Source organism: Triticum urartu, chromosome 2 (genome assembly GCF_003073215.2).
Source record: "Triticum urartu cultivar G1812 chromosome 2, Tu2.1, whole genome shotgun sequence".
In the NCBI taxonomy this organism is placed as follows: Eukaryota; Viridiplantae; Streptophyta; class Magnoliopsida; order Poales; family Poaceae; genus Triticum; species Triticum urartu.
In genome coordinates, this window is record NC_053023.1 from 643,615,932 (window position 1) to 643,639,497 (window position 23,566).

At 45.3% G+C, this 23,566-nt stretch overlaps 2 protein-coding genes across 2 annotated transcripts; one reads left to right on the top strand and one right to left on the bottom strand.

The window, feature by feature from the left end:
• Window positions 1–6,821: 6,821 nt before the first annotated feature.
• On the top strand, window positions 6,822–12,753 carry LOC125539376 (anthocyanin regulatory R-S protein-like). Its single transcript, XM_048702817.1, has 9 exons — window positions 6,822–7,006; window positions 7,354–7,524; window positions 7,651–7,905; window positions 8,981–9,077; window positions 9,212–9,226; window positions 9,320–9,376; window positions 11,336–12,004; window positions 12,117–12,466; window positions 12,513–12,753. The coding sequence occupies exons 1-9, from the start codon at window positions 6,837–6,839 to the stop codon at window positions 12,619–12,621; spliced, it is 1,893 nt and encodes a 630-aa protein (XP_048558774.1). The 5' UTR covers window positions 6,822–6,836; the 3' UTR covers window positions 12,622–12,753.
• Window positions 12,754–17,660: 4,907 nt separating this feature from the next.
• On the bottom strand, window positions 17,661–19,017 carry LOC125539377 (5-amino-6-(5-phospho-D-ribitylamino)uracil phosphatase, chloroplastic-like). Its single transcript, XM_048702818.1, has one exon. It carries the CDS (start codon window positions 18,883–18,885, stop codon window positions 17,848–17,850), a length of 1,038 nt encoding a protein of 345 aa, XP_048558775.1. The 5' UTR covers window positions 18,886–19,017; the 3' UTR covers window positions 17,661–17,847.
• Window positions 19,018–23,566: the final 4,549 nt, after the last annotated feature.

The window sequence follows — 23,566 nt, forward strand, 5'->3', positions numbered from 1 at the left end:
CTACGATCGAGATTCAATAAACCATTCATTTTAGGCGTAAGACCATTGAAGGTATTATTCAAATAAACAGAGTGACCATTATTCTCCTTAAATGAATAACCGTATCGCGATAGACATAATCCAATCATGTCTATGCTCAACGCAAACACCAAATAACAATTATTTAGGTTTTAATACCAATCTCGATGGTAGAGGGAGCGTGCGATGCTTGATCATATCAACATTGGAAACACTTCCAACACATATCGTCCGCTCATCTTTAGCTAGTCTCCGTTTATTCCGTAGCTTTTATTTCGAGTTACTAACACTTAGCAACCGAACCGGTATCTAATACCCTGGTGCTACTAGGAGTACTAGTAAAGTACACATCAACACAATGTATATCCAATATACTTCTATCGACCTTGCCAGCCTTCTCATCTACCAAGTATCTTGGGTAATTCTGCTCCAGTGGTTGTTCCCCTTATTACAGAAGCACTTAGTCTCGGGTTTGGGTTCAACCTTGGGTTTCTTCACTGGAGCAGCAGCTGATTTGTCGTTTCATGAAGTATCCCTTCGTGCCCTTGCCCTTCTTGAAACTAGCGGTTTCACCAACCATCAACAATTGATGCTCCTTCTTGATTTCTACTTTTGTGGTGTCAAACATCGCGAATATCTCAAGGATCATCATATATGTCCCTGATATATTATAGTTCATCACGAAGCTCTAGCAGCTTGGTGGTAATGACTTCGAAGAACCATCACTATTTCATCTGGAAGATCACCTCCCACTCGATTCAAGCGATTGTTGTACTCAGACAATCGGAACACAAGCACAACAATTGAGCTTTTCTCCTTAGTTTGCAGGCTAAGAAAATCGTCGGAGGTCTTATACCTCTTGACGTGGGCACGAGCCTGAAATCCCAATTTCAGCCCTCGAAACATCTCATGTGTTTCGCGACGTTTCAAAACCGTCTTCGGTGCCTCAACTCTAAACCGTTTAACTGAACTATCACGTAGTTATCAAAATGTGTATGTCAGATGTTCGCAACATCCACAGACGACGTTTGAGGTTCAGCACACTGAGCAGTGCATTCAGGACATAAGCCTTCTATGAAGCAATGAGGACAATCCTCAGTTTACGGACCTAGTCCGCATAATTGCTACTATCAACTTTCAACTAAATTTTCTCTAGGAACATAACTAAACAGTAGAACTAAAGCGCGAGCTACGACATAATTTGCGAAGACCTTTTGACTATGTTCAGGATAATTAAGTTCATCTTATGAACTCCCACTCAGATAGACATCCCTCTAGTCATCTAAGTGATTACATGATCCGAGTCAACTAGGCCGTGTCCGATCATCACGTGAGACGGACTAGTCAACATCGGTGAACATCTTCATGTTGATCGTATCTGCCATACGACTCATGCTCGACCTTTCGGTCTCTTGTGTTCCGAGGCCATGTCTGTACATGCTAGGCTCGTCAAGTCAACCTAAGTGTTTTGCGTGTGTAAATCTGGCTTACACCCGTTGTATGTGAACGTAAGAATCTATCACACCCGATCATCACGTGGTGCTTCGAAACGATGAACTTTCGCAATGGTGCACAGTTAGGGGGAACACTTTCTTGAAATTTTAATGAGGGATCATCTTATTTACTACCGTCGTTCTAAGCAAATAAGATGCAAAAACATGATAAACATCACATGCAATCAAATAATAGTGACATGATATGGCCAATATCATATAGCTCCTTTGATCTCCATCTTGGGGCTCCATGATCATCTTGTCACCGGCATGACACCATGATCTTCATCATCATGATCTCTATCATCGTGTCTTCATGAAGTTGTCTCGCCAACTATTACTTCTACTACTACAGCTAATGGTTAGCAATAAAGTAAAGTAATTACATGACGTTTATGTTGACACGCAGGTCATAAATAAATTAAGACAACTCCTATGGCTCCTGCCGGTTGTCATACTTATCGACATGCAAGTCGTGATTCCTATTACAAGAACATGATCAATCTCATACATCACATATATCATTCATCACATCCTTTTGGCCATATCACATCACATAGCATACCCTGCAAAAACAAGTTAGACGTCCTCTAATTGTTGTTTGCATGTTTTACGTGGCTGCTATGGGTTTCTGGCAAGAACGTTTCTTATCTACGCAAAGACCACAACGTGATATGCCAATTTCTATTTACCCTTCATAAGGACCCTTTTCATCGAATCCGATCCGACTAAAGTGGGAGAGACAGACACCCGCTAGCCACCTTATGCAACTAGTGCATGTCAGTCGGTGGAACCAGTCTCACGTAAGAGTACGTGTAAGGTCGGTCCAGGCCGCTTCATCCCACAATGCCACCGAATCAAGATTGGACTAGTAACGGTAAGCATATTGAACAAAATCAACGCCCACAACTACTTTGTGTTCTACTCGTGCATAGAAACTACGCATAGACCTAGCTCATGATGCCACTGTTGGGGAACGTAGCATAAATTCAAAATTTTCCTACGTGTCACCAAGATCTATCTATGGAGTCATCTAGCAACGAGGGAGGAGTGGATCTACATACCCTTGTAGATCGCGCGCGGAAGCGTTCAAGAGAACGGGGTTGATGGAGTCGTACTCGTTGTGATCCAAATCACCGATGACCCTAGCGCCGAACGGACGGCACCTCCGCGTTCAACACACGTACGGAGCAGCAATGTCTCCTCCTTCTTGATCCAGCAAGGGGGAAGGAGAGGTTGATGGAGATCCAGTAGCACAACGGCGTGGTGGTGGAAGTAGCGGGATTCCAACAGGGCTTCGCCAAGCGCTGCGGGAGGAGGAATATGTGTCATGGGAGGGAGAGGGAGGCGCCAGGACTTAGGTATGGTTGCCCTCCCTTTCCCCCACTATATATAGGGCCAAGGGAGAGGGGGAGGGCGCAGCCTTGCCCCTTCCTCCAAGGAAGGGTGCGGCCAAGGGGGGGGAGGAGTCCATCCTCCCCAAGGCACCTCGGAGGTGCCTTCCCCCTTTAGGACTCTCCCCTCCTCTTGTCCCTTTGGCGCATGGGCCTCTAGGGGCTGGTGCCCTTGGCCCATATAGGCCAAGGCGCACCCCCTACAGCCCATGTGGCCCCCGGGGCAGGTGGCCCCACCCGGTGGACCCCCGGGACCCTTCCGGTGGTCCCGGTACAATACCGGTGACCCCGAAACTTGTCCCGATGGCCGAAATAGCACTTCCTATATATAATTCTTTACCTCCGGACCATTCCAGAACTCCTCGTGACGTCCAGGATCTCATCCGGGACTCCGAAAAACTTTCGAGTTACCGCATACTAATATCTCTATAACCCTAGCGTCACCGAACCTTAAGTGTGTAGACCCTACGAGTTCGGGAGACATGCAGACATGACCGAGATGACTCTCCGATCAATAACCAACAGCGGGATCTGGATACCCATGTTGGCTCCCACATGTTCCACGATGATCTCATCGGATGAACCACGATGTCAAGGACTTAATCAATCCCGTATGCAATTCCCTTTGTCTAGCGGTACGATACTTGCCCGAGATTCGATCGTCGGTATCCCGATACCTTGTTCAATATCGTTACCGGCAAGTCTCTTTACTCGTTCCGTAACACATCATCCCGTGATCAACTCCTTGATCACATTCTGCACATTATGATGATGTCCTGCCGAGTGGGCCCAGAGATACCTCTCCGTCACACGGAGTGACAAATCCCAGTCTCGATTCGTGCCAACCCAACAGACACTTTCGGAGATACCCGTAGTGTACCTTTATAGCCACCCAGTTACGTTGTGACGTTTGGCACACCCAAAGCACTCCTACGGTATCCGGGAGTTGCACAATCTCATGGTCTAAGGAAATGATACTTGACATTAGAAAAGCTTTAGCATACGAACTACACGATCTAGTGCTATGCTTAGGATTGGGTCTTGTCCATCACATCATTCTCCTAATGATGTGATCCCGTTATCAATGACATCCAATGTCCATGGTCAGGAAACCGTAACCATCTATTGATCAACGAGCTAGTCAACTAGAGGCTTACTAGGGACATGGTGCTGTCTATGTATCCACACATGTATCTGAGTTTCCTATCAATACAATTCTAGCATGGATAATAAACGATTATCATGAACAAGGAAATATAATAATAACTAATTTATTATTGCCTCTAGGGCATATTTCCAACACAACTTTCCAAATCCCTTGTCAGATACACCATTCTCTGCCTTCCATTGTAGCAATTCGAGTGTGGTGCCCAGCTTTTTCTTGTCAGCTTCGCAATTCGGGTACAATAATTTCTTCTAATCCTCTAAGATAAGCTGCAACTTCTTCTTCTCCTTTTCACTTGCGCAGTTTCTCTTTGCAGCGGCAATGGCCCGACCTAGATCCATCAGTGGGCTCATATGATGCCTCTTCTTCAGCTTCTTCCCGCGTTGCCGGCTTAGCTTCTTCCACCATTGTTGTACCATCGTATTCAGGGAACCCATGGCCAGGATAGTTGTCGTCGTCCTCTTCTTCTTCATTGTCTTCCATCATAACCCCTTTTTTCTCTGTGCTTGGTCCAAACATTATAATGGGGCATGAAACCGGACTCAAACAGGTGGACATGAATGGTTTTTAACTTAGAGTAATTCTGACCATTCTTACAGCCAGCACATGGACAAGGTATAAAACCATCCGCCCTCTTGTTTGCCTCAGCCGCAAGCAGAAAAGTATGCACGTCATTAACGAACTGGGGAGAGCATCGGTCATCGTACATCCATTGCCGGCTCATCTTCATTACACAACACCGAAAAGACCAAATTAATACAAGTTCATACATAAAGTTCATACAACACTTATTCTCATAAAACAAACATACAAATAACTCTCTAGCTAAAGCATTTAAATGCAACAACAAATGCGATCAAGATCGCAACTAAGATAACAATTGATCCAACAGTATAATGATACCAAGCCTCACTATTGGCATATTTCGTAATCTTTCTAATCTTCAAGCGCATTTTCTCCATCTTGATCTTGTGATCATCGACGGCATCGGTAACATGCAACTCCAATTCCATCTTCTCCCCCTCAATTCTTTTCAAAAAAAATTCAAATATTCGTTTTCTCTTTCAACTAAATTTAACCTCTCGATAATAGGGCCGGTTGGAATTTCCGGTTCACATACCTCCTATATAAAAATGTCTATGTCAACTTGATGGGCATAATTTGTCATAAACACGAAATGCAATAAATAGTTATAAAAGAGAATATACCACATCTGAATCATAACCCGGATGAGTGCCGGCCGGGACGGATATCAAAGCCATGGCACTATGTATAACAAACAACGTACGGGTAAAGATAATTATACGAGTAACTATATATCTAAATCACAACAACATGATTTTTTTTTTATATAAAAAATATAAGAACAAGAGGCTCACCACAAGGTGGTGCCGGCGACGGGACAGTGCAGGCGATCGACGGTGATTACGACGGAGACGGGAAGGCACTAAGTAAACCACACCTACATATGCAAACTAAGAGTTATTTTGACCTCAGATTGCATATAAATCAAATACTACCACATATAATTTCTCCCAAAATAAAACCCAAAAATCGCTATACTTACAGAGCATTGCAAGAGCTAATCTAGCAATGAGAGATGAAAGGATAAAGTTGATAACCTTTGTGATCACTTGGGTGGATGGGGTGCCTTCAAATCTTCACAAATTTTGGCAAAAATGGAGTGTGAGCTCGAGAGGAAGAGGAAGAAAATAGAGGAGAGGGGAAAGGGGAAGAACAGAGCGCTCGAGCTCGACTAAGGGGTTTATATAGGATGACCTTTAGTACCGGTTGGTGATACGAACCGGGACTAAAGGTGCATCTCTAGTCCTGATTCATATAACCAACCGGTACTAAAGGTTCTGATGGGCCCCAGCCCGACACAAGCCTCCCACCACCTCATTACTACCGGTTTGTGGCACGAACTGGTACTAAAGGTTCGTCACGAACCGGTGCTAATGTTCGCCGCCCACCTAGCCGTTGGAACCGGCGCTAATGGTCACATTAGTGTCGGTTCAGCTACAAACCGGGACTAATGTGCTTCACATTAGGCCCTTTTTCTACTAGTGGACATACATACATTTGATGCCTACGGTTGGATGGCCGGCGCCACACCCGCTGTCCGCAGATACATTCGGACATCTCCACGGACATTTGGTGTCCCAATCCCCACTAACCTCCTCGTAATTTTCACTGCGAGCGAACCACCACACCTGTAAATCCAGTTGGTAATTTTCTTCCATAGATAGATGCATTATCCTTTTGGTGCCGACGGTAGATCCCTAGGTGGGGTGCAAATTAATGGAGGTTCTGGAAGACACGTAGTACAAGACTTTCGCAGTTACTCCCTTCGTTCCGAATTACTTGTCACAGATATGAATATATATAAATGTATTTTAGTTCTAGATATATTCATTTCTGCGACGAGTAATTTGGAGATACATCCATACCTGCGACAAGTAATTCGGAACGGAGGGAGTACACTCTAAGTAATAGGCTAAAGTATAGTTCTCTTGGTAGAACGTCTCTGCACTACTCTTGGTGACACTATAATTGCATCGGCAGTGATGCACACCGTGTTTCCTCAGGCGTCGTCGAGACGTCGAATATTCAGTGCCTATTGGCCCTACAACTGACTTGCCCCGCTCACTTCACTGTCAAACAGAAACAGAGATCGGTGAGGACTGCGTGCATCTCACTCCATTTTTACTAGCAGTCAGAAAACCAAGCAGGCATGCATTGTACTACTACACTAGCTAGAAAGTGATGGGCCTAATTGTATGTTGGCGCAGTACAGTAGTGTCCGAACAGTACTTTGCTGTTGAACGTCGCAGTCACTCGTTCCTCGTCTGCGCTGCAAGGACAGATCTATATTATGCCCTGGATTCTTGGTGCATTGCATATATAGCGGCTCCATCTTCCTCCCCGGACGACAGGTTTGCCTCTGAGCTTCTTGGTCTCCATAGCTCAAGTAAACCTTTAACCGCCTTTAATTTAGTTGGAAGTTTCTCCTCCACTCATGGCTAGCTACCTAGCTTAAATATCTCTTACTTCCTTAGTTTGTTCTAGCTTCCGATCTAGTATGTTCTTTGTAATCTTGGTTGAGAAAATATGCCGTGTGAAGTTTCTTAATTAGCACCGGTGCAACAGAACAAAGAGATTTCAGCTTGCATGGACTAAATTAGCTACTATAAATACAAGAAATGAAGCTATAGCTCCATTTATTTGTTTATTTTTGCCTCCTTGCTTGCTCTAACTTCACCTCGTTTGCATGCATATGTAGGAAGGAAGGAAATAGTGTGGTAATGGCGCTGCCAGTAATTCGTCCGAGCCAGGAAGAACCCACTCTACCGCCGCCGGCCCGGAAGCAATTCAGCAACCAGCTCGCTGCTGCTGTGAGGAGCATCAACTGGAGCTACGCCATATTCTGGTCCGTTTCAACCAGCCGTCCAGGGTAATAATTTGTAAACGGAGAGTACATCCGATTGATGACCACTCCAACTAGCTGTAATACTTTTCAATTTGTCAGAAGCAAGCCGTTTTCTTTCCTCTTACGATACCGGCCGTTTGTTGTGCATAGGGTTCTGACGTGGAAGGACGGGTTCTACAACGGCGAGATAAAGACGAGGAAGGTCACCAGCTCGGCGGACCTCACCGCCGACCAGCTCGTCCTACAGAGGAGCGAGCAGCTGCGGGAGCTCTACGAGTCTCTCCTCTCCGGCCAGTGCGACCACCGGGCCAGGCGTCCAGCCGCCGCGCTGTCGCCGGAGGACCTCGGGGACGCCGAGTGGTACTACACGGTCTGCATGAGCTACGCCTTCCGCCCTGGCCAAGGGTATGTACCTCAAGAACAACTCTTCTAATCCATTACCAATCCACAAGGAAAGAGCTAGTAACTTTGTCTCGGTAAGATTCAAGATGGCAACGGGGATGAAACTCTCGGGTTTTGCTTTTCCAAATCCATTCCCACGAGAAAATCGTAAACCTGTTCCCGTCCCTATCACCGTGTGCAGGGCTAGTTTTCTGCCCATTCCCTAAACCCATCGGGTTTCGGGGAACCCATGATAAAATCAAAATATTTAAACAAACATAGTGGCGACAAAGAATTACATTTCAGCAGCAAAACAAGCACATTCCAGCAGCATAACTTGAGTAAATTTCAACAAAAACAATAGTAGATGGTTCAACAGCTATATAAGTTCTGAAATAGAACTTATAGTTCACAAATCATTTAAAGTTGGAATCATCATGGCATCTTTCACATCTCCAAGCCTCCAAACGACCATCTTTAAATCTTTCAATGCCAAATCAAAGTGCCAAGTCCTAGGGAAGATAAAAATTCGCTCAAGCTAAAGTTAAACATGGGAAAAATATGCAGATTAGTATATGAAATTTGCATGTACCTGTACTTCACCTGCATTCCCTCTTGAATGTCTTGAAGACAACTCCAAAATATTTGTCCTTATTCATTGTCAGCATCTATGAGAATCAAATAAGTAGTAATGAACATCTTATGAAACATTGCGGCAAGATAATGATAAACTTTATGATGATATGTAAAGAAAGACACACCTTTATATTTGTTTCTTATCCATTTTTGTGAACACATCAAGGCCTCTAAGATTTCGGGGGTAAGATGACTATGATGGTAAAAAAAAAATGTAATTTCGCGGGTATTGTCGGGTTTCGGGTTCGGAAACTACCGAAACGGATGTAAATCCACGAAACGTGTCGGGTTGTATAATGTGCCCAACAACAGCCCCGCGGGGATGAAAAGATGTCCATCCCCATCCCCTAATAGGGTAAAAATCCACGGGACGCGGGTTTTGAAGCCCCATTGCCATCTTGAGGTAAGATATATTATTAGACGTAGTGCTAATTTACTGAAGAGTGTTTATTGTTTGGTCAAGGTTGCCAGGCAGAAGCTTTGCGGGCAACGAGCATGTTTGGCTGTGCAATGCTCAGTGCGCAGACACGAAAACCTTCCAGCGCGCACTCTTAGCAAAGGTACCTACTACGGTTAATCGAGTACTATCTGATTAATCTGCACCCGATCTATATATGTACTCCTATATATCTGTGGCTATTGTTAACTAATATCATGATGTCCACCATGTATGGCGGCCACGCATGCTACCCAGACGGCGTCTATCCAGGTTAGCGCACGCCATGCACTGTATCACCTGGGCATACTGTTAAGATCAGATCTCTGAACCCAACTGCACGTGTCTTCGGTCACATTTTTTCAGACAGTCGCCTGCATTCCCTTAATGGGTGGTGTGCTTGAGCTCGGGACAACAGATACCGTGAGTTTTCGTCCCATCAAGCATATGATATTCACCTTTGTTTGAACAATAAACGGAATACTAACCCTTGTTAACATATTTTCGTAGTCTACTTGTGTAAACTGTGTGTGGTTCTCTCCTCTCGGCACGAGCTAAGACAAGCAAACTACCCCCAAAAAATGGAAAGTGAACCCGGCCATACTATATAGAGTCTCTTTGTTAAAAAAAATTGCAAAGGGTGTGACTAGCCTCAGTCAATTGAGACTTAACTAAGTCTCAATCAAGTGACATGACATGCAAGAAAGGAAAAGAAAAAAGTTAAACAGAAAAATATGAACATATCTCAATGTAAGATCTCAAGAATATAGAATCGACTGAGACATACAAGTCTCAATCGACTGAGATTTAGTAAGACTGAAATGAAAAATGTGTTAGATATATGTATCTATTTAGAGTATTTTATTTGAATACTACATCTTTTCATATATGGCTAGACAACAAAGACACATACTCACATGCATGTGTAGATCTAAAGAGTGCAAATAATAGATGCACTAGTATTTCCAGATCCAGACATCTGTCTTTTTGTGTAGCTCACATGCATGGTACAATATCTTTTAATCAAACGTTACATATATGTACAAGAGATCTATATTTACCTGTAGATTTATGCTCATAGTTCTTTTGAAACATGTAAGTATTATTTTGTTTTTAAAAAAATTTAGGCTGAGTAGAGACTTGAGCTCTCACTGAGCACCTAATCCCCTCCCCCGCCCCCAGTGGTCGCTTGGCTAGGTCTTGTAACATAGGAGGCATGCGGCAATGGCTGGTGTGGTACCTCTGACTCGCCCATCTCTCCTTTGGCACTCGGTTGTTCATCTCGATATCACGGTGCTTGGCTTCTAGCGTCACATCATTTTGGGTCCTAGTGCAATGGTTTTGCCCACGTGCTTCAACATATTTGTTTGTGGCATGCTTTTTGATAGGTGTGGTAGGATGCCTTTATTTTTTGGTGACTTCTTTCCTTATCAAGTACAACTTGGATCGGGTGTTGGCGCAACTATGTCACCATGGAAAATGTGGCTTGACCAACGGACTTGGAAAACTTTAAACTCTTTCATGGGTATAGTGCGATCACATGCACATTGCATTTCCATATGTGACCTCCCAAGTTGTCCATGGTAAGATGACACTTCTTCTCTTAAGTGCATGGGGCTCCACTGGCATTTGCTTGAGAATGGCAATGTTGGCTTGGCAAGTGCGGCGGTAAAACTAACAACCTCAGGCATGGCCTTTCAGCAGTTTTGTTGAACCTGGCGTTGTTGGGAAATTCATTGCTCTAGTCTTTATTGGTAGGATTTAGCAATGGTGGTGCATCCACATTGTTCTATTTTTCTCGACAAAGGAGGCATACACATCGTCCCTTACACGGGCAAATCTCATCTGCAACAATTTGGTTGAGTTAAACCCATTAGTTTTTTCGCAATCTAATCGTGGGCTAGGGCGGAGGCAATGCAGGTAGAAGGAGGGGTTTGTGGGGAAGATAGACAGTGTGCTCCGGGCCGGGAGGGCAGCCGTTGGACAGTTCAAACATAATCGATTGAAACTGTTTTTTCATTCGTGTTGACTGGATGTCCCTTAATTTTTGCCGGTACCTTTGGTAAAATACTACTCCCTCCATTTCATAATGTAGTGCATAGATATTTTGAAGTCAAACTCTGCAAACTTTGACAAAATTTATAAAGAATACTACTTCCTCCGTTCCATAACGTAGTGCATATAGATTCTTATCCTCGGAATACATTAATAAAGCCGAATATATAAGAATGTACCATTCGTCTGCAAGACCCCCTCATCAAGTCATGAAGACCAAAGAACAAACCAATCCACGAGTTTATCCGTTTCTTCACCAAATGAAATGCTAGTGAAGTAGTGATTAATTCTGTTGAATAAGCAAGGTGATTTCAATCCACTTGCTAGGTTTTGGAAGACATGGGCATGGTGAACCGGATCAGAACATCTTTCTGGGACTTGAAGTTCCCAACATGCTCGAAGTCGGAGGAGCCGAACTCCAGCCCATCAGTAGACGATACTGGGGACGCTGACATCGTGTTCGATGTCCTCAAACATGACACCATGGCCACGATGATAACCAGGGAACTTGAGCCAGGGGAGGTTGAGTGCCTATCCGATGGCAACCTCGAGCGGATCACGAAGGAGATCAACGGGTTCTACGGCCTCTGCGATGAGCTGGATGTGGGGGCTCTCGAGGAAAACTGGATCATGGGCGGGTCTTTCGAGGTCATGTCTTCGCCGGAAGCGCCGCCAGCGCCTGTCGCCACGGACGGGGTCACTAGTGGTGTTGTTGCTTTTAGTTCCGTTGGACCCTCTCACCCATCGTGCTTTGCGGCTTGGAAGAGATCATGGCACTCGGCCAAAGACGTGGTTGTGCCGGTCGCCGGGGAGTCGCAGAAATTGCTAAAGAAAGCTTTGGCCGGTGGGGCATGGGCAAATAATGATGACGACGGCACCGCTAGAGCTCAGGAAAGTACCAACACCAAAAACCATGTCATTTCGGAGAGGAGGCGCCGGGAGAAGCTCAACGAGATGTTTCTGATTCTTAAGTCGTTGGTCCCGTCCATTCACAAGGTAACACACGCACACCACCAAAAAAGTTAAAAAAAAAGGAGTACTAGACATATGTGTTCCATACTGAAAAGAGTACATTTTTTCTTTCTTTCTTTCTGAATTGTAATTGCAGGTGGACAAGGCATCCATCCTAGCTGAGACGATAGCATATCTCAGAGAGCTGGAACAGAAGGTGGAGGAGCTAGAATCTAACAGGGCTGCCGGAACAAAAGTTGTCAGGAAACGTCATGAAGTTGGCGGGAAGAAGGTGTTAGCTGGTTCTAAGAGAAAGGCGTTGGAGCTCGGCGGGGAGGACACGCCTCTCCCCAAGGAGGACGGCCCGAGCAACATCGTCAATGTCACCGTGACGGATAAAGAGGTGCTCCTTGAGGTGCAATGCCGGTGGAAGGAGCTACTGATGACACGAGTGTTCGACGCCATCAAGAGCCTCCGCCTGGACGTGTTGTCCGTCCGCGCGTCCACGCCTGACCGATCGGGCAGTAGAGATGCAGCATTAACGGGAGGCCAGTATTGATTTACTGATGTGCTTCGGTGAACCGTTACAGTTTGCCGGTCCTGGCGCCGTGGAACCCGGGATGATCAGCGAGGCACTTCAGAAAGCTATACGCAGGCGCTGAAAGGACGCCGCTGAAAGCGCGACACTGGCACTGTAGATCCGTAAATCTGGTGGCTATGTTCTTCAGACATGGCATTATTTCTTTCGTCCGGTTGTGCAGTAATGTGGGACGTGACAAAAAGATTTCCGATTATTTGGATTGTATGCACTTGAAATCATGTGAGCCGAGCCCGTCGTCGGTGCGCGATGCGCGTCACGAGCACGGTACAACCACCAGCCTCGCCCATGCCGGCCGCTCTACGGCGTATGGCGAGGGCTGCACCTCGCGAGCGCTCCGGTCGGCCCCGCTTGCCCGCTCGCTCGCTCGGCTGCGCGACAGCGCGCGTGCGCTGGCGACGCCGACCGGCCCGGCTGGTGCTCGCACACGTCGCAGGCTCCTGGCCGTACCCCTGCCCGTCATGTAACGCCGGATGCGTACGTGGCGTGGGCCGTGGCGGCCTGGCTGGAGGTGGGGCGCGGTTGTTCGTGGAACCACACGCGCGGCGTCCCACTCGCTGGGGCGCGGTGTCCCCTGGCGCGCCGAACACCTGTTCGTCGTCCCGTCACCGCGCTCCTTTCCGGCGGGTTGAATCGAGAGCCGCTGGGCGATTTCTTTCATCGTTTGGACCTGTGCGAACCGCGGAGGTACTAGTACTGTCTTGTGACGCGTACGTTTAGTTTGCCGACGAATAGCAGTCCGAGTGAAGTAAGCACACCAGCTAGCTTCGACGGTGGGTGGCTCATGCGACAAGTTTCAACATGTCGTGCTCCAAATTTTCCTTTTCGAGGGAAGCAACAGGATTTTCAAACAAGGGATTTTATCATTTACTATGCCACTAGCAAACATGTCCGTGCGTTGTAATGAAAAATAAAAAAACGAAAAATATACTGTGGTATGCATGACACAATACCCTCGAGGGTCCACACCCTCCATTTCAACATGCCATCCCACCCGTGGTGGTTGACATGAGCATGGATGCCAAACATGCATTTTGATACATATAACATAACATAATAATGCAATATCTAGAGTTAAATATACAATTTTAACACATGATCTTTATTGACGCTCTCTAATCATCCATCAGTGCAGAGTGCACCTTGCCCTGATGCGTTCCCTGGATAATATTCGCAAAAGGTGTTCCCTGGATAAAGCCAACACAAACATGTGAGTGATCCCTCCTGAAGGAAATATGCCCTAGAGGCAATAATAAAGTTATTATTTATTTCCTTATATCATGATAAATGTTTATTATTCATGCTAGAATTGTATTAACCAGAAACATAATACATGTGTGAATACATAGACAAACAAAGTGTCACTAGTATGCCTCTACTTGACTAGCTCGTTAATCAAAGATGGTTATGTTTCCTAACCATGAACAATGAGTTGTTATTTGATTAACGAGGTCACATCATTAGTTGAATGATTTGATTGACATGACCCATTCCATTAGCTTAGCACCCGATCGTTTAGTATGTCGCTATTGCTTTTCTTCATGACTTATACATGTTCCTATGACTATGAGATTATGCAACTCCCGTTTACCGGAGGAACACTTTGGGTGCTACCAAACGTCACAACGTAACTGGGTGATTATAAAGGAGCATTACAGGTGTCTCCAAAGGTAGATGTTGGGTTGGCGTATTTCGAGATTAGGATTTGTCACTCCGATTGTCGGAGAGGTATCTCTGGGCCCTCTCGGTAATACACATCACATAAGCCTTGCAAGCATTACAACTAATATGTTAGTTGTGAGATGATGTATTACGGAACGAGTAAAGAGACTTGTTGGTAACGAGATTGAACTAGGTATTGGATACCGACGATCGAATCTCGGGCAAGTAACATACCGATGACAAAGGGAACAACGTATGTTGTTATGCGGTCTGACCGATAAAGATCTTCGTAGAATATGTAGGAGCCAATATGGGCATCCAGGTCCCGCTATTGGTTATTGACCGGAGACATGTCTCGGTCATGTCTACATTGTTCTCGAACCCATAGGGTCCGCACGCTTAAGGTTACGATGACAGTTATATTATGAGTTTATGCATTTTGATGTACCGAAGGTTGTTCGGAGTCCCGGATGTGATCACGGACATGACGAGGAGTCTCGAAATGGTCGAGACGTAAAGATTGATATATTGGAAGCCTATATTTGGATATCGGAAGTGTTCCGGGTGAAATCGGGATTTTACCGGAATACCGGGAGGGTTACCGGAACCCCCCGGGAGCTATATGGGCCATAGTGGGCCTTAGTGGAAAAGAGAAGGGGCTGCCCTAGATGGGCTGCGCGCCCCCTCCTTCCCCTAGTCCTATTAGGACTAGGAGAGGTGGCCGGCCCCCTCCTCCTCTTTTCCCCTCCGAGGAATCCTAGTTGGACTAGGATTGGAGGGGGAATCCTACTCCCAGAGGGAGTAGGACTCTCCTGCGCCTCCCTCCTTGGCCGGCCAGCCTCCCCTCCTCTACTCCTTTATATACGGAGGCAGGGGACACCTCTAGACACACAAGTTGATCCACGTGATCTATTCCTTAGCCGTGTGCGGTGCCCCCTGCCACCATAAACCTCGATAATACTGTAGCGGAGTTTAGGCGAAGCCCTGCTGCTGTAGTACATCAAGATCGTCACCACGCCGTCGTGCTGACGGAACTCATCCCCGACACTTTGCTGGATCGGAGTCCGGGGATCGTCATCGAGCTGAACGTGTGCTCGAACTCGGAGGTGCCGTAGTTTCGGTGCTTGATCGGTTGGATCGTGAAGACGTACGACTACTTCCTCTACGTCGTGTCATCGCTTCCGCAGTCGGTCTGCGTTGGGTACGTAGACAACACTCTCCCCCTCGTTGCTATGCATCACATGATCTTGCGTGTGCGTAGGAAATTTTTTTGAAATTACTACGAAACCCAACACCTCCATCAGCTCAAAGGTCATTCCCCGTTTCTATTCTCTGATGGAAGCCCGCCTCAGCCCGTCGATCTGTCAGCTGAGCGTGAGACTGAGCTGCTCATCAGTGCATCCAGCCAAGGTGATAGATTTACCCCTTTGCACGACCAAGAAGGACATTACATATGAAGATTAGTCAAGTAAAAGAATGCGTACAAGGAATGCATATATTTACCTGTGGCTAAACGCGTACAAAGAACACATATATTTACCTGTGGTAGAAGATGAGACATGTGAGATGAGTTAATCAGAAAATTTGTGTTTCATAGGCGAGGAAAAATGTGTGTCTCTTGCAATTTTATCCCTACATCAGAAGGATATAATGCAAACTGGTCAGGGTGCAAAAAGAAACCTGCAAGAGAGCCTCAATCTCTACTGTTGGAAACAACCAGGTTTTTGTAAACAGGGTAAAATATATTGCTCTGGTGTTGTCTCCAGGGATGAAACAACTATCGGAAGCAGCACAATATACAAAAGTAATTTGAACATCACCATCTTGAACATGGTGCTTGAACATCGCCGCGGTGATAGTCTTCATCAACATCACCATCTTCATTATCTTCCTCATCTCTTTTCGGCGGTCCACTCTCTCGCACACCACTGTAATCCCCTACTTGAACATGGTGCTTTATGCCACATATTATGATTCAATGATGTGTTGCCATCCTATAATGTTTTGAGTAGATTTCTATTGTCTTTGGATTGATTGATGATTTAGATTGGTTTGAGTTGTATGTTTTATTTTGGTGCTGTCCTATGGTGCCTTCTGTGCCGCGCACACGTGAGGGATTACCGTTGTAGGGTGTTGCAATACGTTCATGATCCGCTTATAGTGGGTTGCTTGAGTGACAAAAGCATAAACCCGAGTAAGGGGGTTGTTGCGTATGGGATAAAGGGGACTTGATATTTTAATGCTATGGTTGGATCTTTAGTAGTTGCGGATGCTTGCTAGAGTTTCAATCATAAGTGCATATGATCCAAGGAGAAATTATGTTAGCTTATGCCTCTCCCTCATATAAAATTGCAATAACGATCACCGATCTTGTTAACAATTGCCTAGGACAATTCCGCACACCAACCCATCATTATTCCACACTCCCTACTTATAATATATAGTAATATATTCTAACTTTATGTTAACAACACTTATTTTTATATTTTAGTTCTCCGATATCATGCAAAGTTATCCTCTTCATACCCACAACGTAGTTTTATTTCTCGTTTCTAGATGAAAGCAAACGTTCGATGTACGTAGAGTCGTATCAGTGGCAGATAGGACTTGAGAGAATATTGATCTTTATCTTTAGCTCCTTATGGGTTCGACACTCCGTACTTATCACTTCCACCTTTGGAAATTGCTATGATGATTCCTTGCATTTAGGGATTATCAAGCTCTTTTGTGGCGCCGTTGCCGGGGCAATAGCGTGGGGTTGATATTCTCGTGTATGCTTGTTTGCTTTCTTCACTAAGTAGATTTTGTTTTCCCTTTTGTTTTTGTTTTTTTAGTTGTGGGTGAAACAAACAAAAAAATTAAAAGAATGAAAATACAAAAAAAAATTGCCTCTTATGCTTAAAAACTTTTTCAAAAAGAGAAGTGATTGGAAGGTTATGCGTTGGAGAAGTGAGGGTCGACCTTGAACACTTGTGTTCATGCTCATGGAAACAATGTAGAATTTTTCATGGAAGTTTCTCAAAAATAATTATCCCTTTGTATATATCTATTGTATTATAAAAATAATGTGCCAAGTTTTGGTTTTAGAATGTTTAAATTGCTTGTTTGGTGTGGGCAGTGCAAAAACATAAACTTTTGTTGTAGTAATTGAATTTACATTTTTTACTGGAGCGTGATAAAATTTTGAGATTTTTACACACTACTGATATGCAAATTGTTTAGATTGTCCTAATGAATGCTAGCATAACGCCCATGCGTAGAGATGGGCATCATCTGTTCTTTCTGTAAATAAAACCTTCCACACATTTTCAGTTAATCGGCACTTACCAATGTAGTAGTACTAAACAACTCCAGCGATCATCTCTGAGAAAGCCCGAGGAATAAAATAGAAGAGGTAATATATGTACTACACAGCAAAAGATTTGCACGGTGGGAAGTTTCTTCGCTTCAAACTCCTTTCTGATGATTGAAAGCATCTAAGCTAGACGAGTTTCAGTTATACATTACAAGAAACCAAGAGGTGAACGCTGATCTGTTACACTACTTGGTCTGTTACAAAATGTTGTAATGCAGTACTGAAGTTACAGCATGATTATATATTAGTAGCAGATAAGTGCCTGCAGAAACATCACTCCTCGATCATAATCTCCATGTCCATGTCAGACCGTCTGCCCCTGCGTCCAAGAACCTCGCCATTGGCGAGCCTCTGCAGGTCAGCAACAGAGAGCTGATCGAGCCATCTCACAACATGGTTTGCTGCATGGAGTTCATAGGCAGGGTGCCGGCTTGCAACCGCCACACACCTCATCCCAGCGGTATGCGCAGACTCTGTCGTCAAGTTTGAGCTACCCATCACAAGACAAGCATCAGGCTCAAGATCAAGTTGCTCTGCTGCAATCTCAAACATGTCGCCCTCGGGTTTCCCTCGGCGGAAATCCTCCTCCGCCACTACGACATCGAAATAGCCTTGCAGACCAACAGCTTTTATGCCTTCTTCCAGGCTCATTCTTGGGCGAGAAGCTGTTACTGCTATTGGAATGTCAGAATCCACAAGGGCGTTCAAGAAGTCGAGAACACCTGGTCGCAGCTGGTAGAAAGTGCCTCGGAGTTTCTGATATATTACCTCCTTGCGTGCTGCTAACCTTTCAATTTCTTTTGCATCTGTCGACCAACATAAGACTTCTGAGATAGCCTGATCAGTTCTCATTCCCTCGATTTCCTTCAGCATTTCATCATGAGGAAAAGACTTTGCCTCTTCAAGTGATAGTACGTACCACACTCGGGGCTCCAGGTCAGGGTCATCATCTTCCACAACAACTCCCTCCCACTCCAAGATCACACCAAACCGGTTACTAGGCACAGTTCCTTGCTTCTGCTGTTTCTTCTTTCTGACTGGTTTCTGACTGGTGTACAGACAGCTAAGGCTCTCAGGGAGCCTATAAACTAATTTGTAGAACACATTGTCTTCCTCGTGGGCTTGATGGTTCCTCTTGAAGTCAGTTGCATGGGGCTTCAGAAGTGCCATCTTCACCCTCATGCTCTTACCCCCAGATTTCGCGGTTGAATGCATGTTCAGTTTGGCATTTGAGTTACTTGGCCAGCATTTTCTGTACAGTTTGTGGATGAGCTGGTGGGAACTGTCAAGTAAGCTGATGGATGAGATCATTGCTTCAAAGTCCTGTATACTTCCACTGAAACTGTCAAGCGCTTGGTAGCAAGGTCGATTCAGTTCAGGTGTGACTGGTCAATGAGAAGCATAGCTGAACACTTCACCTGTGTTAAGAACCAAGCAAATGGTAGTATAAGCACACGATGCACATGTATATTAAATGGAGCAGAAAACTGTGCCTGCTGTGTTTAATCCCTCAACCTGAACAGCTCGGCTTCACTTGGGTTTTACTTAAGTATGGTGGTCTGAAGAAAAAGGGGACATGTTTTTGTTCCATTATATCGTTCACTAGATTAGTGTGCACCTTTGATTTGTAAATCTACTAGTACATTCTAGCACTGTGAGGACAAACTTATTCAAACTCCTACTCCTATTGACTTATAGAAATGCAAGAAACAAAATAAACGCAGAGCCCCAATTTTCGGCAGATGAACCAAAACATGGACTAAAAGTTGCTATGTGGCCGTAAAAGGCTACTTGAGGACTTCACGGTGCCTTTTGCTAAAAAAGATCCTTCTGCGCTTCTACGCAATCTTACTGTTCGTGCAAGGGGAAACATACACTTTATTAGCATAAAAGGAGGCACACATTGGAACAGAGCTGCTCAGCCTGTGAACCGAGAGACTCCATAAAATGGTAATATGCTACTTCTCCTATAGCAAACTTAATCATTAAAACGATTATTTGGTGCTACATTCAATCCGGCTAAGCACCAAACGGCCAAATGCGAACCGTTCTTGAACACATACTCAACAGCACATGGCAGAAAGAGAGAGAATGGATGCTCCAGTATATCTTAGCACAAGCAAAAGGCTACGAATCCAGGGGGGAGAGGGGGATCTTGCTTACGGGGGGAAGAAGAAGAGGAGGGGGGGGTCGGAGGGGGAGCTGAAGAGAGCATCGGCGGGAGTGGAGAGGGAGTAGAGGAGGCGCCCCCGCTCGGTCCCCGGCGCTTCTTCCCTTTGGATGGTGGAGATGGCCTCCATCAGGATAGGCAATAATGCGGCCGGCTGCCTTGTCGATGTCGATTGGTCCTCGCGGCGGCTGCTCCGTGTCCATGGCAGCTGGGACACGAGGGGCGAGGGGCCGCTTGTCAGCCTGTGCGTCGGCCGTGTGGGGGTGGGGCCGGGGACTTGTGAGGGGTGTGCTCCAGAGCCGAGGAGACGGCGCTTCGCTATGGGCCGCAGTCGCTTCGTTTTCTTGGGCAGCATGCGCGCGTCAGCCCATGAAAAGAAGCGCCGTCAAACACGGGTTGGTCCGGTCCCATTTAATCCGGCCGGCCATCTTCCAGAGAGCATTTAAGAATGGGCAGTTTACAAGCTCCACCCCTTGCTTTTCTTCCAAAAAGAAACACCAAATCAGATTTTGACGAAATTCCATCTGTTTTATGGTATACACTTTAGTTGATTTTATTATTACTAGCACAAAATGCCCGTGTGTCGCAACGGGAGAGATGATTGACGTGTCCATAGAAACATCCATAAGCACAACGCAACAATAACTAAACGGTGTCATCTGGTGGCTGCAGGGAGGCGCGTGCCAAAAGCTAGCAGGAATGCATATAAGTCATACATAAAAAACCATGCTACACATACGATACTTCTGTATAAATTTTGTATGACGGTTCTGATATTAAAGGACTAATTTTCGAATCTTCCGTAGAAGGTATTATTTTGGAAAGTTGGAGTACTCTTTCGGATTTGCACTACGCCATGAAAAAAAATCAAAATTTGCATTGAGCAGCAATTTTTTTCCGAATTTTGCACGGAGTCGTGAAAAAATCTAGCTAAAACAGTTGGGTTAAATAATGTGTTTTAGCCCCTCTCTCACTTCACGGGACATCAATTCATTTGTGTCGGGTAAATACCATGACAGATGAAAAAAATGAAGAAATTCAGCTCCGTTTATATATTTTTTTAAAGCAAACATATCCGTGCGTTACAACGGAAGAAAATAAATAAATATAAACTGATTAACCTGAAAAATAATTTATCATTCAAACAATTTCACAAGAAGCAAAAAAAATTAAAAGCAATCAAAAGTATGAGGGGCCATGAATGATGTCCAAACAACGGTTTAGTGCGCCTGAAATAAGTTGTCCTAAATCCCGGACTTTCAAAACGAAACCATTAAAGAACTGAAGAACATTGAAAGAAGTGGCCACGGATATGCACAAGTCACATAAAACTCATAACAGTGACGCTGCTAGCACATTGCACTTGAACAAAATGGGCATTATTCTTGAACACTATGAATTCCGGTTGGATCAAACTAACAACACAAAAGTACAATGGCAAAAGTCCATGTTGAGAGTTACATCGAATAGAATATAGTACTCATGCTGTAATTAATCGACGAGGTAAATCTTTTGCCACCGTTTTAAAAAAAGTACTTGTCGTGGGGTTGTCACGACAGATGTCCTACTGTGAGGACTTAGTCGTGAAGCCATCGCAACATAGTTAGCTTAAAGGGGTTAAAGCGGGACAAAGGACGCAAGGAGTTTATACTGGTTCGGCCCCTTGCGGTGAAGGTAAAAGCCTACTCCCAGTTGTGATGGGTTTGCTAGGGTTTCGATGACCAGGGAGCGAAATACGCTTTGCCTCGCTCTCGAGTTGTTGTTCTTTTCTGTCTTTGAACCACCGCCGGGTCGTCCCTTTATATACACAGGTTGACGCCCAGCGGTTTACAGAATCCCGGCCGGCTCATAAACGTGTCTGGCTCGGTTTCTACCCTTTCCTATCTTACAATAAAAGTTACACACCATATGGTGGTTTACCTCTACGGGCCCTAATCCGCCTTTGGGCTTTGGGCCTTGTTGTTAATCTCCACCGTGAAGCGCCATATTCCTTGTCTTCATGGGCTTCAATAAGAGTAAACCACTATGAGTATAACCCGGCTGCTCCTGGGCAGTTTATACTCAATAGTTATATCCCCAACATTAGGCCCCAGGTTGATTTGAACTTGTTCATGTCAATCTTCAGCACTTAGAAAAATTCCTTCTTCAATATCTTCACAAAAATCTTGTAAACCGCCGTGATGTCATCTTCCAAGACCATGATAACCCGCCGTGACGTCATCCGCTATTAACTTTACACAGAACCCAAATCTTTTAATGTATCTCCTTTAATGGATCTCCAAAATTCGAGGCGTCCACATGTCTGCATATCCATTTTTTGACCTCCTCGATTCTCGCGCCTGCCACTTATCCATTCACCTTATAAATAGGGTCGAGGGTCGTTTTCACTTTTCACTTCATGCCTCTTCGTCTCGTCGTCTTCCTCGCGTCGCCCCAGCGCTCGAGCTCCGCCGCCGCCGTCGGACTTCACCTTTGCTTCGACTTTGGCCGCTGCATCGACCTATTCGGACCAGACCCTGCTCACGCACCTCCGCCATTCAATAGTTTCGGTAAGTTCTTCTTCTTCTCCTCTATAGATCCGTTTAGGGTTCGCACGGGCTCATGAAAGTTTCGTGGTGTTCTTCCCCTGTTCTTCATCATAGGCTACATGATAGATTCCAAACCTGATATATCCTTATGCGGTAGCAATGATAGTCCTTCTTTTGCCATCAGACCATCTCTTTTGTGTAGAAAAACCCGATCTAGAACTTCATGAACTGCTCAAGCACCAACCTTTAGGTCTAAATATTTTCCTTTCCCTGACATGTGGTAGATCTGAAATTCTAATGTGAAACTGTGAAACTTGTTCTTCCTCACTTAGTCATTTTTTGGCTTCAGATCTATACTCTCATTGTCCGTGTAGGCAATTTATCTTTTAGAAAATAACCTGCCATATACCATTAGTCCCCTTGTAAACCGCCAATCGCTTTATCATTTATAATAGCATCAACCTCCGGTTTAACATTTTTGCATGCCTGAATACCTTTTGTCTCTTAACCTGCAACGCTTTATGCTTGTCAACCATGAATCTTAAACCGGCACAAACCTTCCTTCAGGTTGTCTAAGAAATGGCCAAGACTTTTTATGCTTGTAACTGGGTTCCATCCTGGATTACGGAAGAAGATCTGAAAGGATGTGTTATAACTGGCGCTTTACCAAAACAGAGTGAAATCCACTAGCGAGCCGCCGGTCCAGAAAATCCTCCTACACCCAAGGATGACGAGATGGTTGTTGGGGAACGTTGCAGAGAACAAAAATTTTCCTATGGTTTCACCAAGATCCATCTAGGAGTTCATCTAGCAACGAGTGATCGGATTGCATCTACATACCTTTGTAGATCACGCGCGGAAGCGTTCAAAGAACGGGGATGAGGAAGGCGCACTCGACGTGATCCAAATCACCGGAGATCCTAGCGCCGAACGGACGGCACCTCCGCGTTCAACACACGTACGGTCAGCGTAACGTCTCCTCCTTCTTGATCCAGCAAGGGGGAAGGAGAGGTTGAGGAAGATGGCTCCAGCAGCAGCACGACGGCGTGGTGGTGATGGAGCTGCAGTACTCCGGCAGAGCTTCGCCAAGCACTATGGAGGAGGAGGATGTGTTGGAGAGGGAGAGGGAGGCACCAAAGGCGTGGGTCAGAAGTCCTCCATCTCCCCACTATATATAGGAGGGCCAAGGGGGGGCGCCGGCCCTAGGAGATCCAATCTCCTAGGGGGGTGAGGCCAAGGGGAGGAATCCTTCCTCCCCAAGGCACCTAGGGGTGCCTTCCCCTTTTGGGACTCT

Excerpts from the sequence above, each read along its gene's own strand:
- LOC125539377 (XM_048702818.1), bottom strand. The coding sequence starts at position 18,885 with ATGATCTCATCCATCAGCTTACTTGACAGTTCCCACCAGCTCATCCAC.
- LOC125539376 (XM_048702817.1), top strand. The coding sequence starts at position 6,837 with ATGGGCCTAATTGTATGTTGGCGCAGTACAGTAGTGTCCGAACAGTAC. Across the intron at positions 7,007-7,353 it reads TCTTCCTCCCCGGACGACAG|GAAGGAAGGAAATAGTGTGG; the intron begins GTTTGCCTCTGA and ends ATGCATATGTAG. Across the intron at positions 12,467-12,512 it reads TTGTCCGTCCGCGCGTCCAC|TATTGATTTACTGATGTGCT; the intron begins GCCTGACCGATC and ends ACGGGAGGCCAG.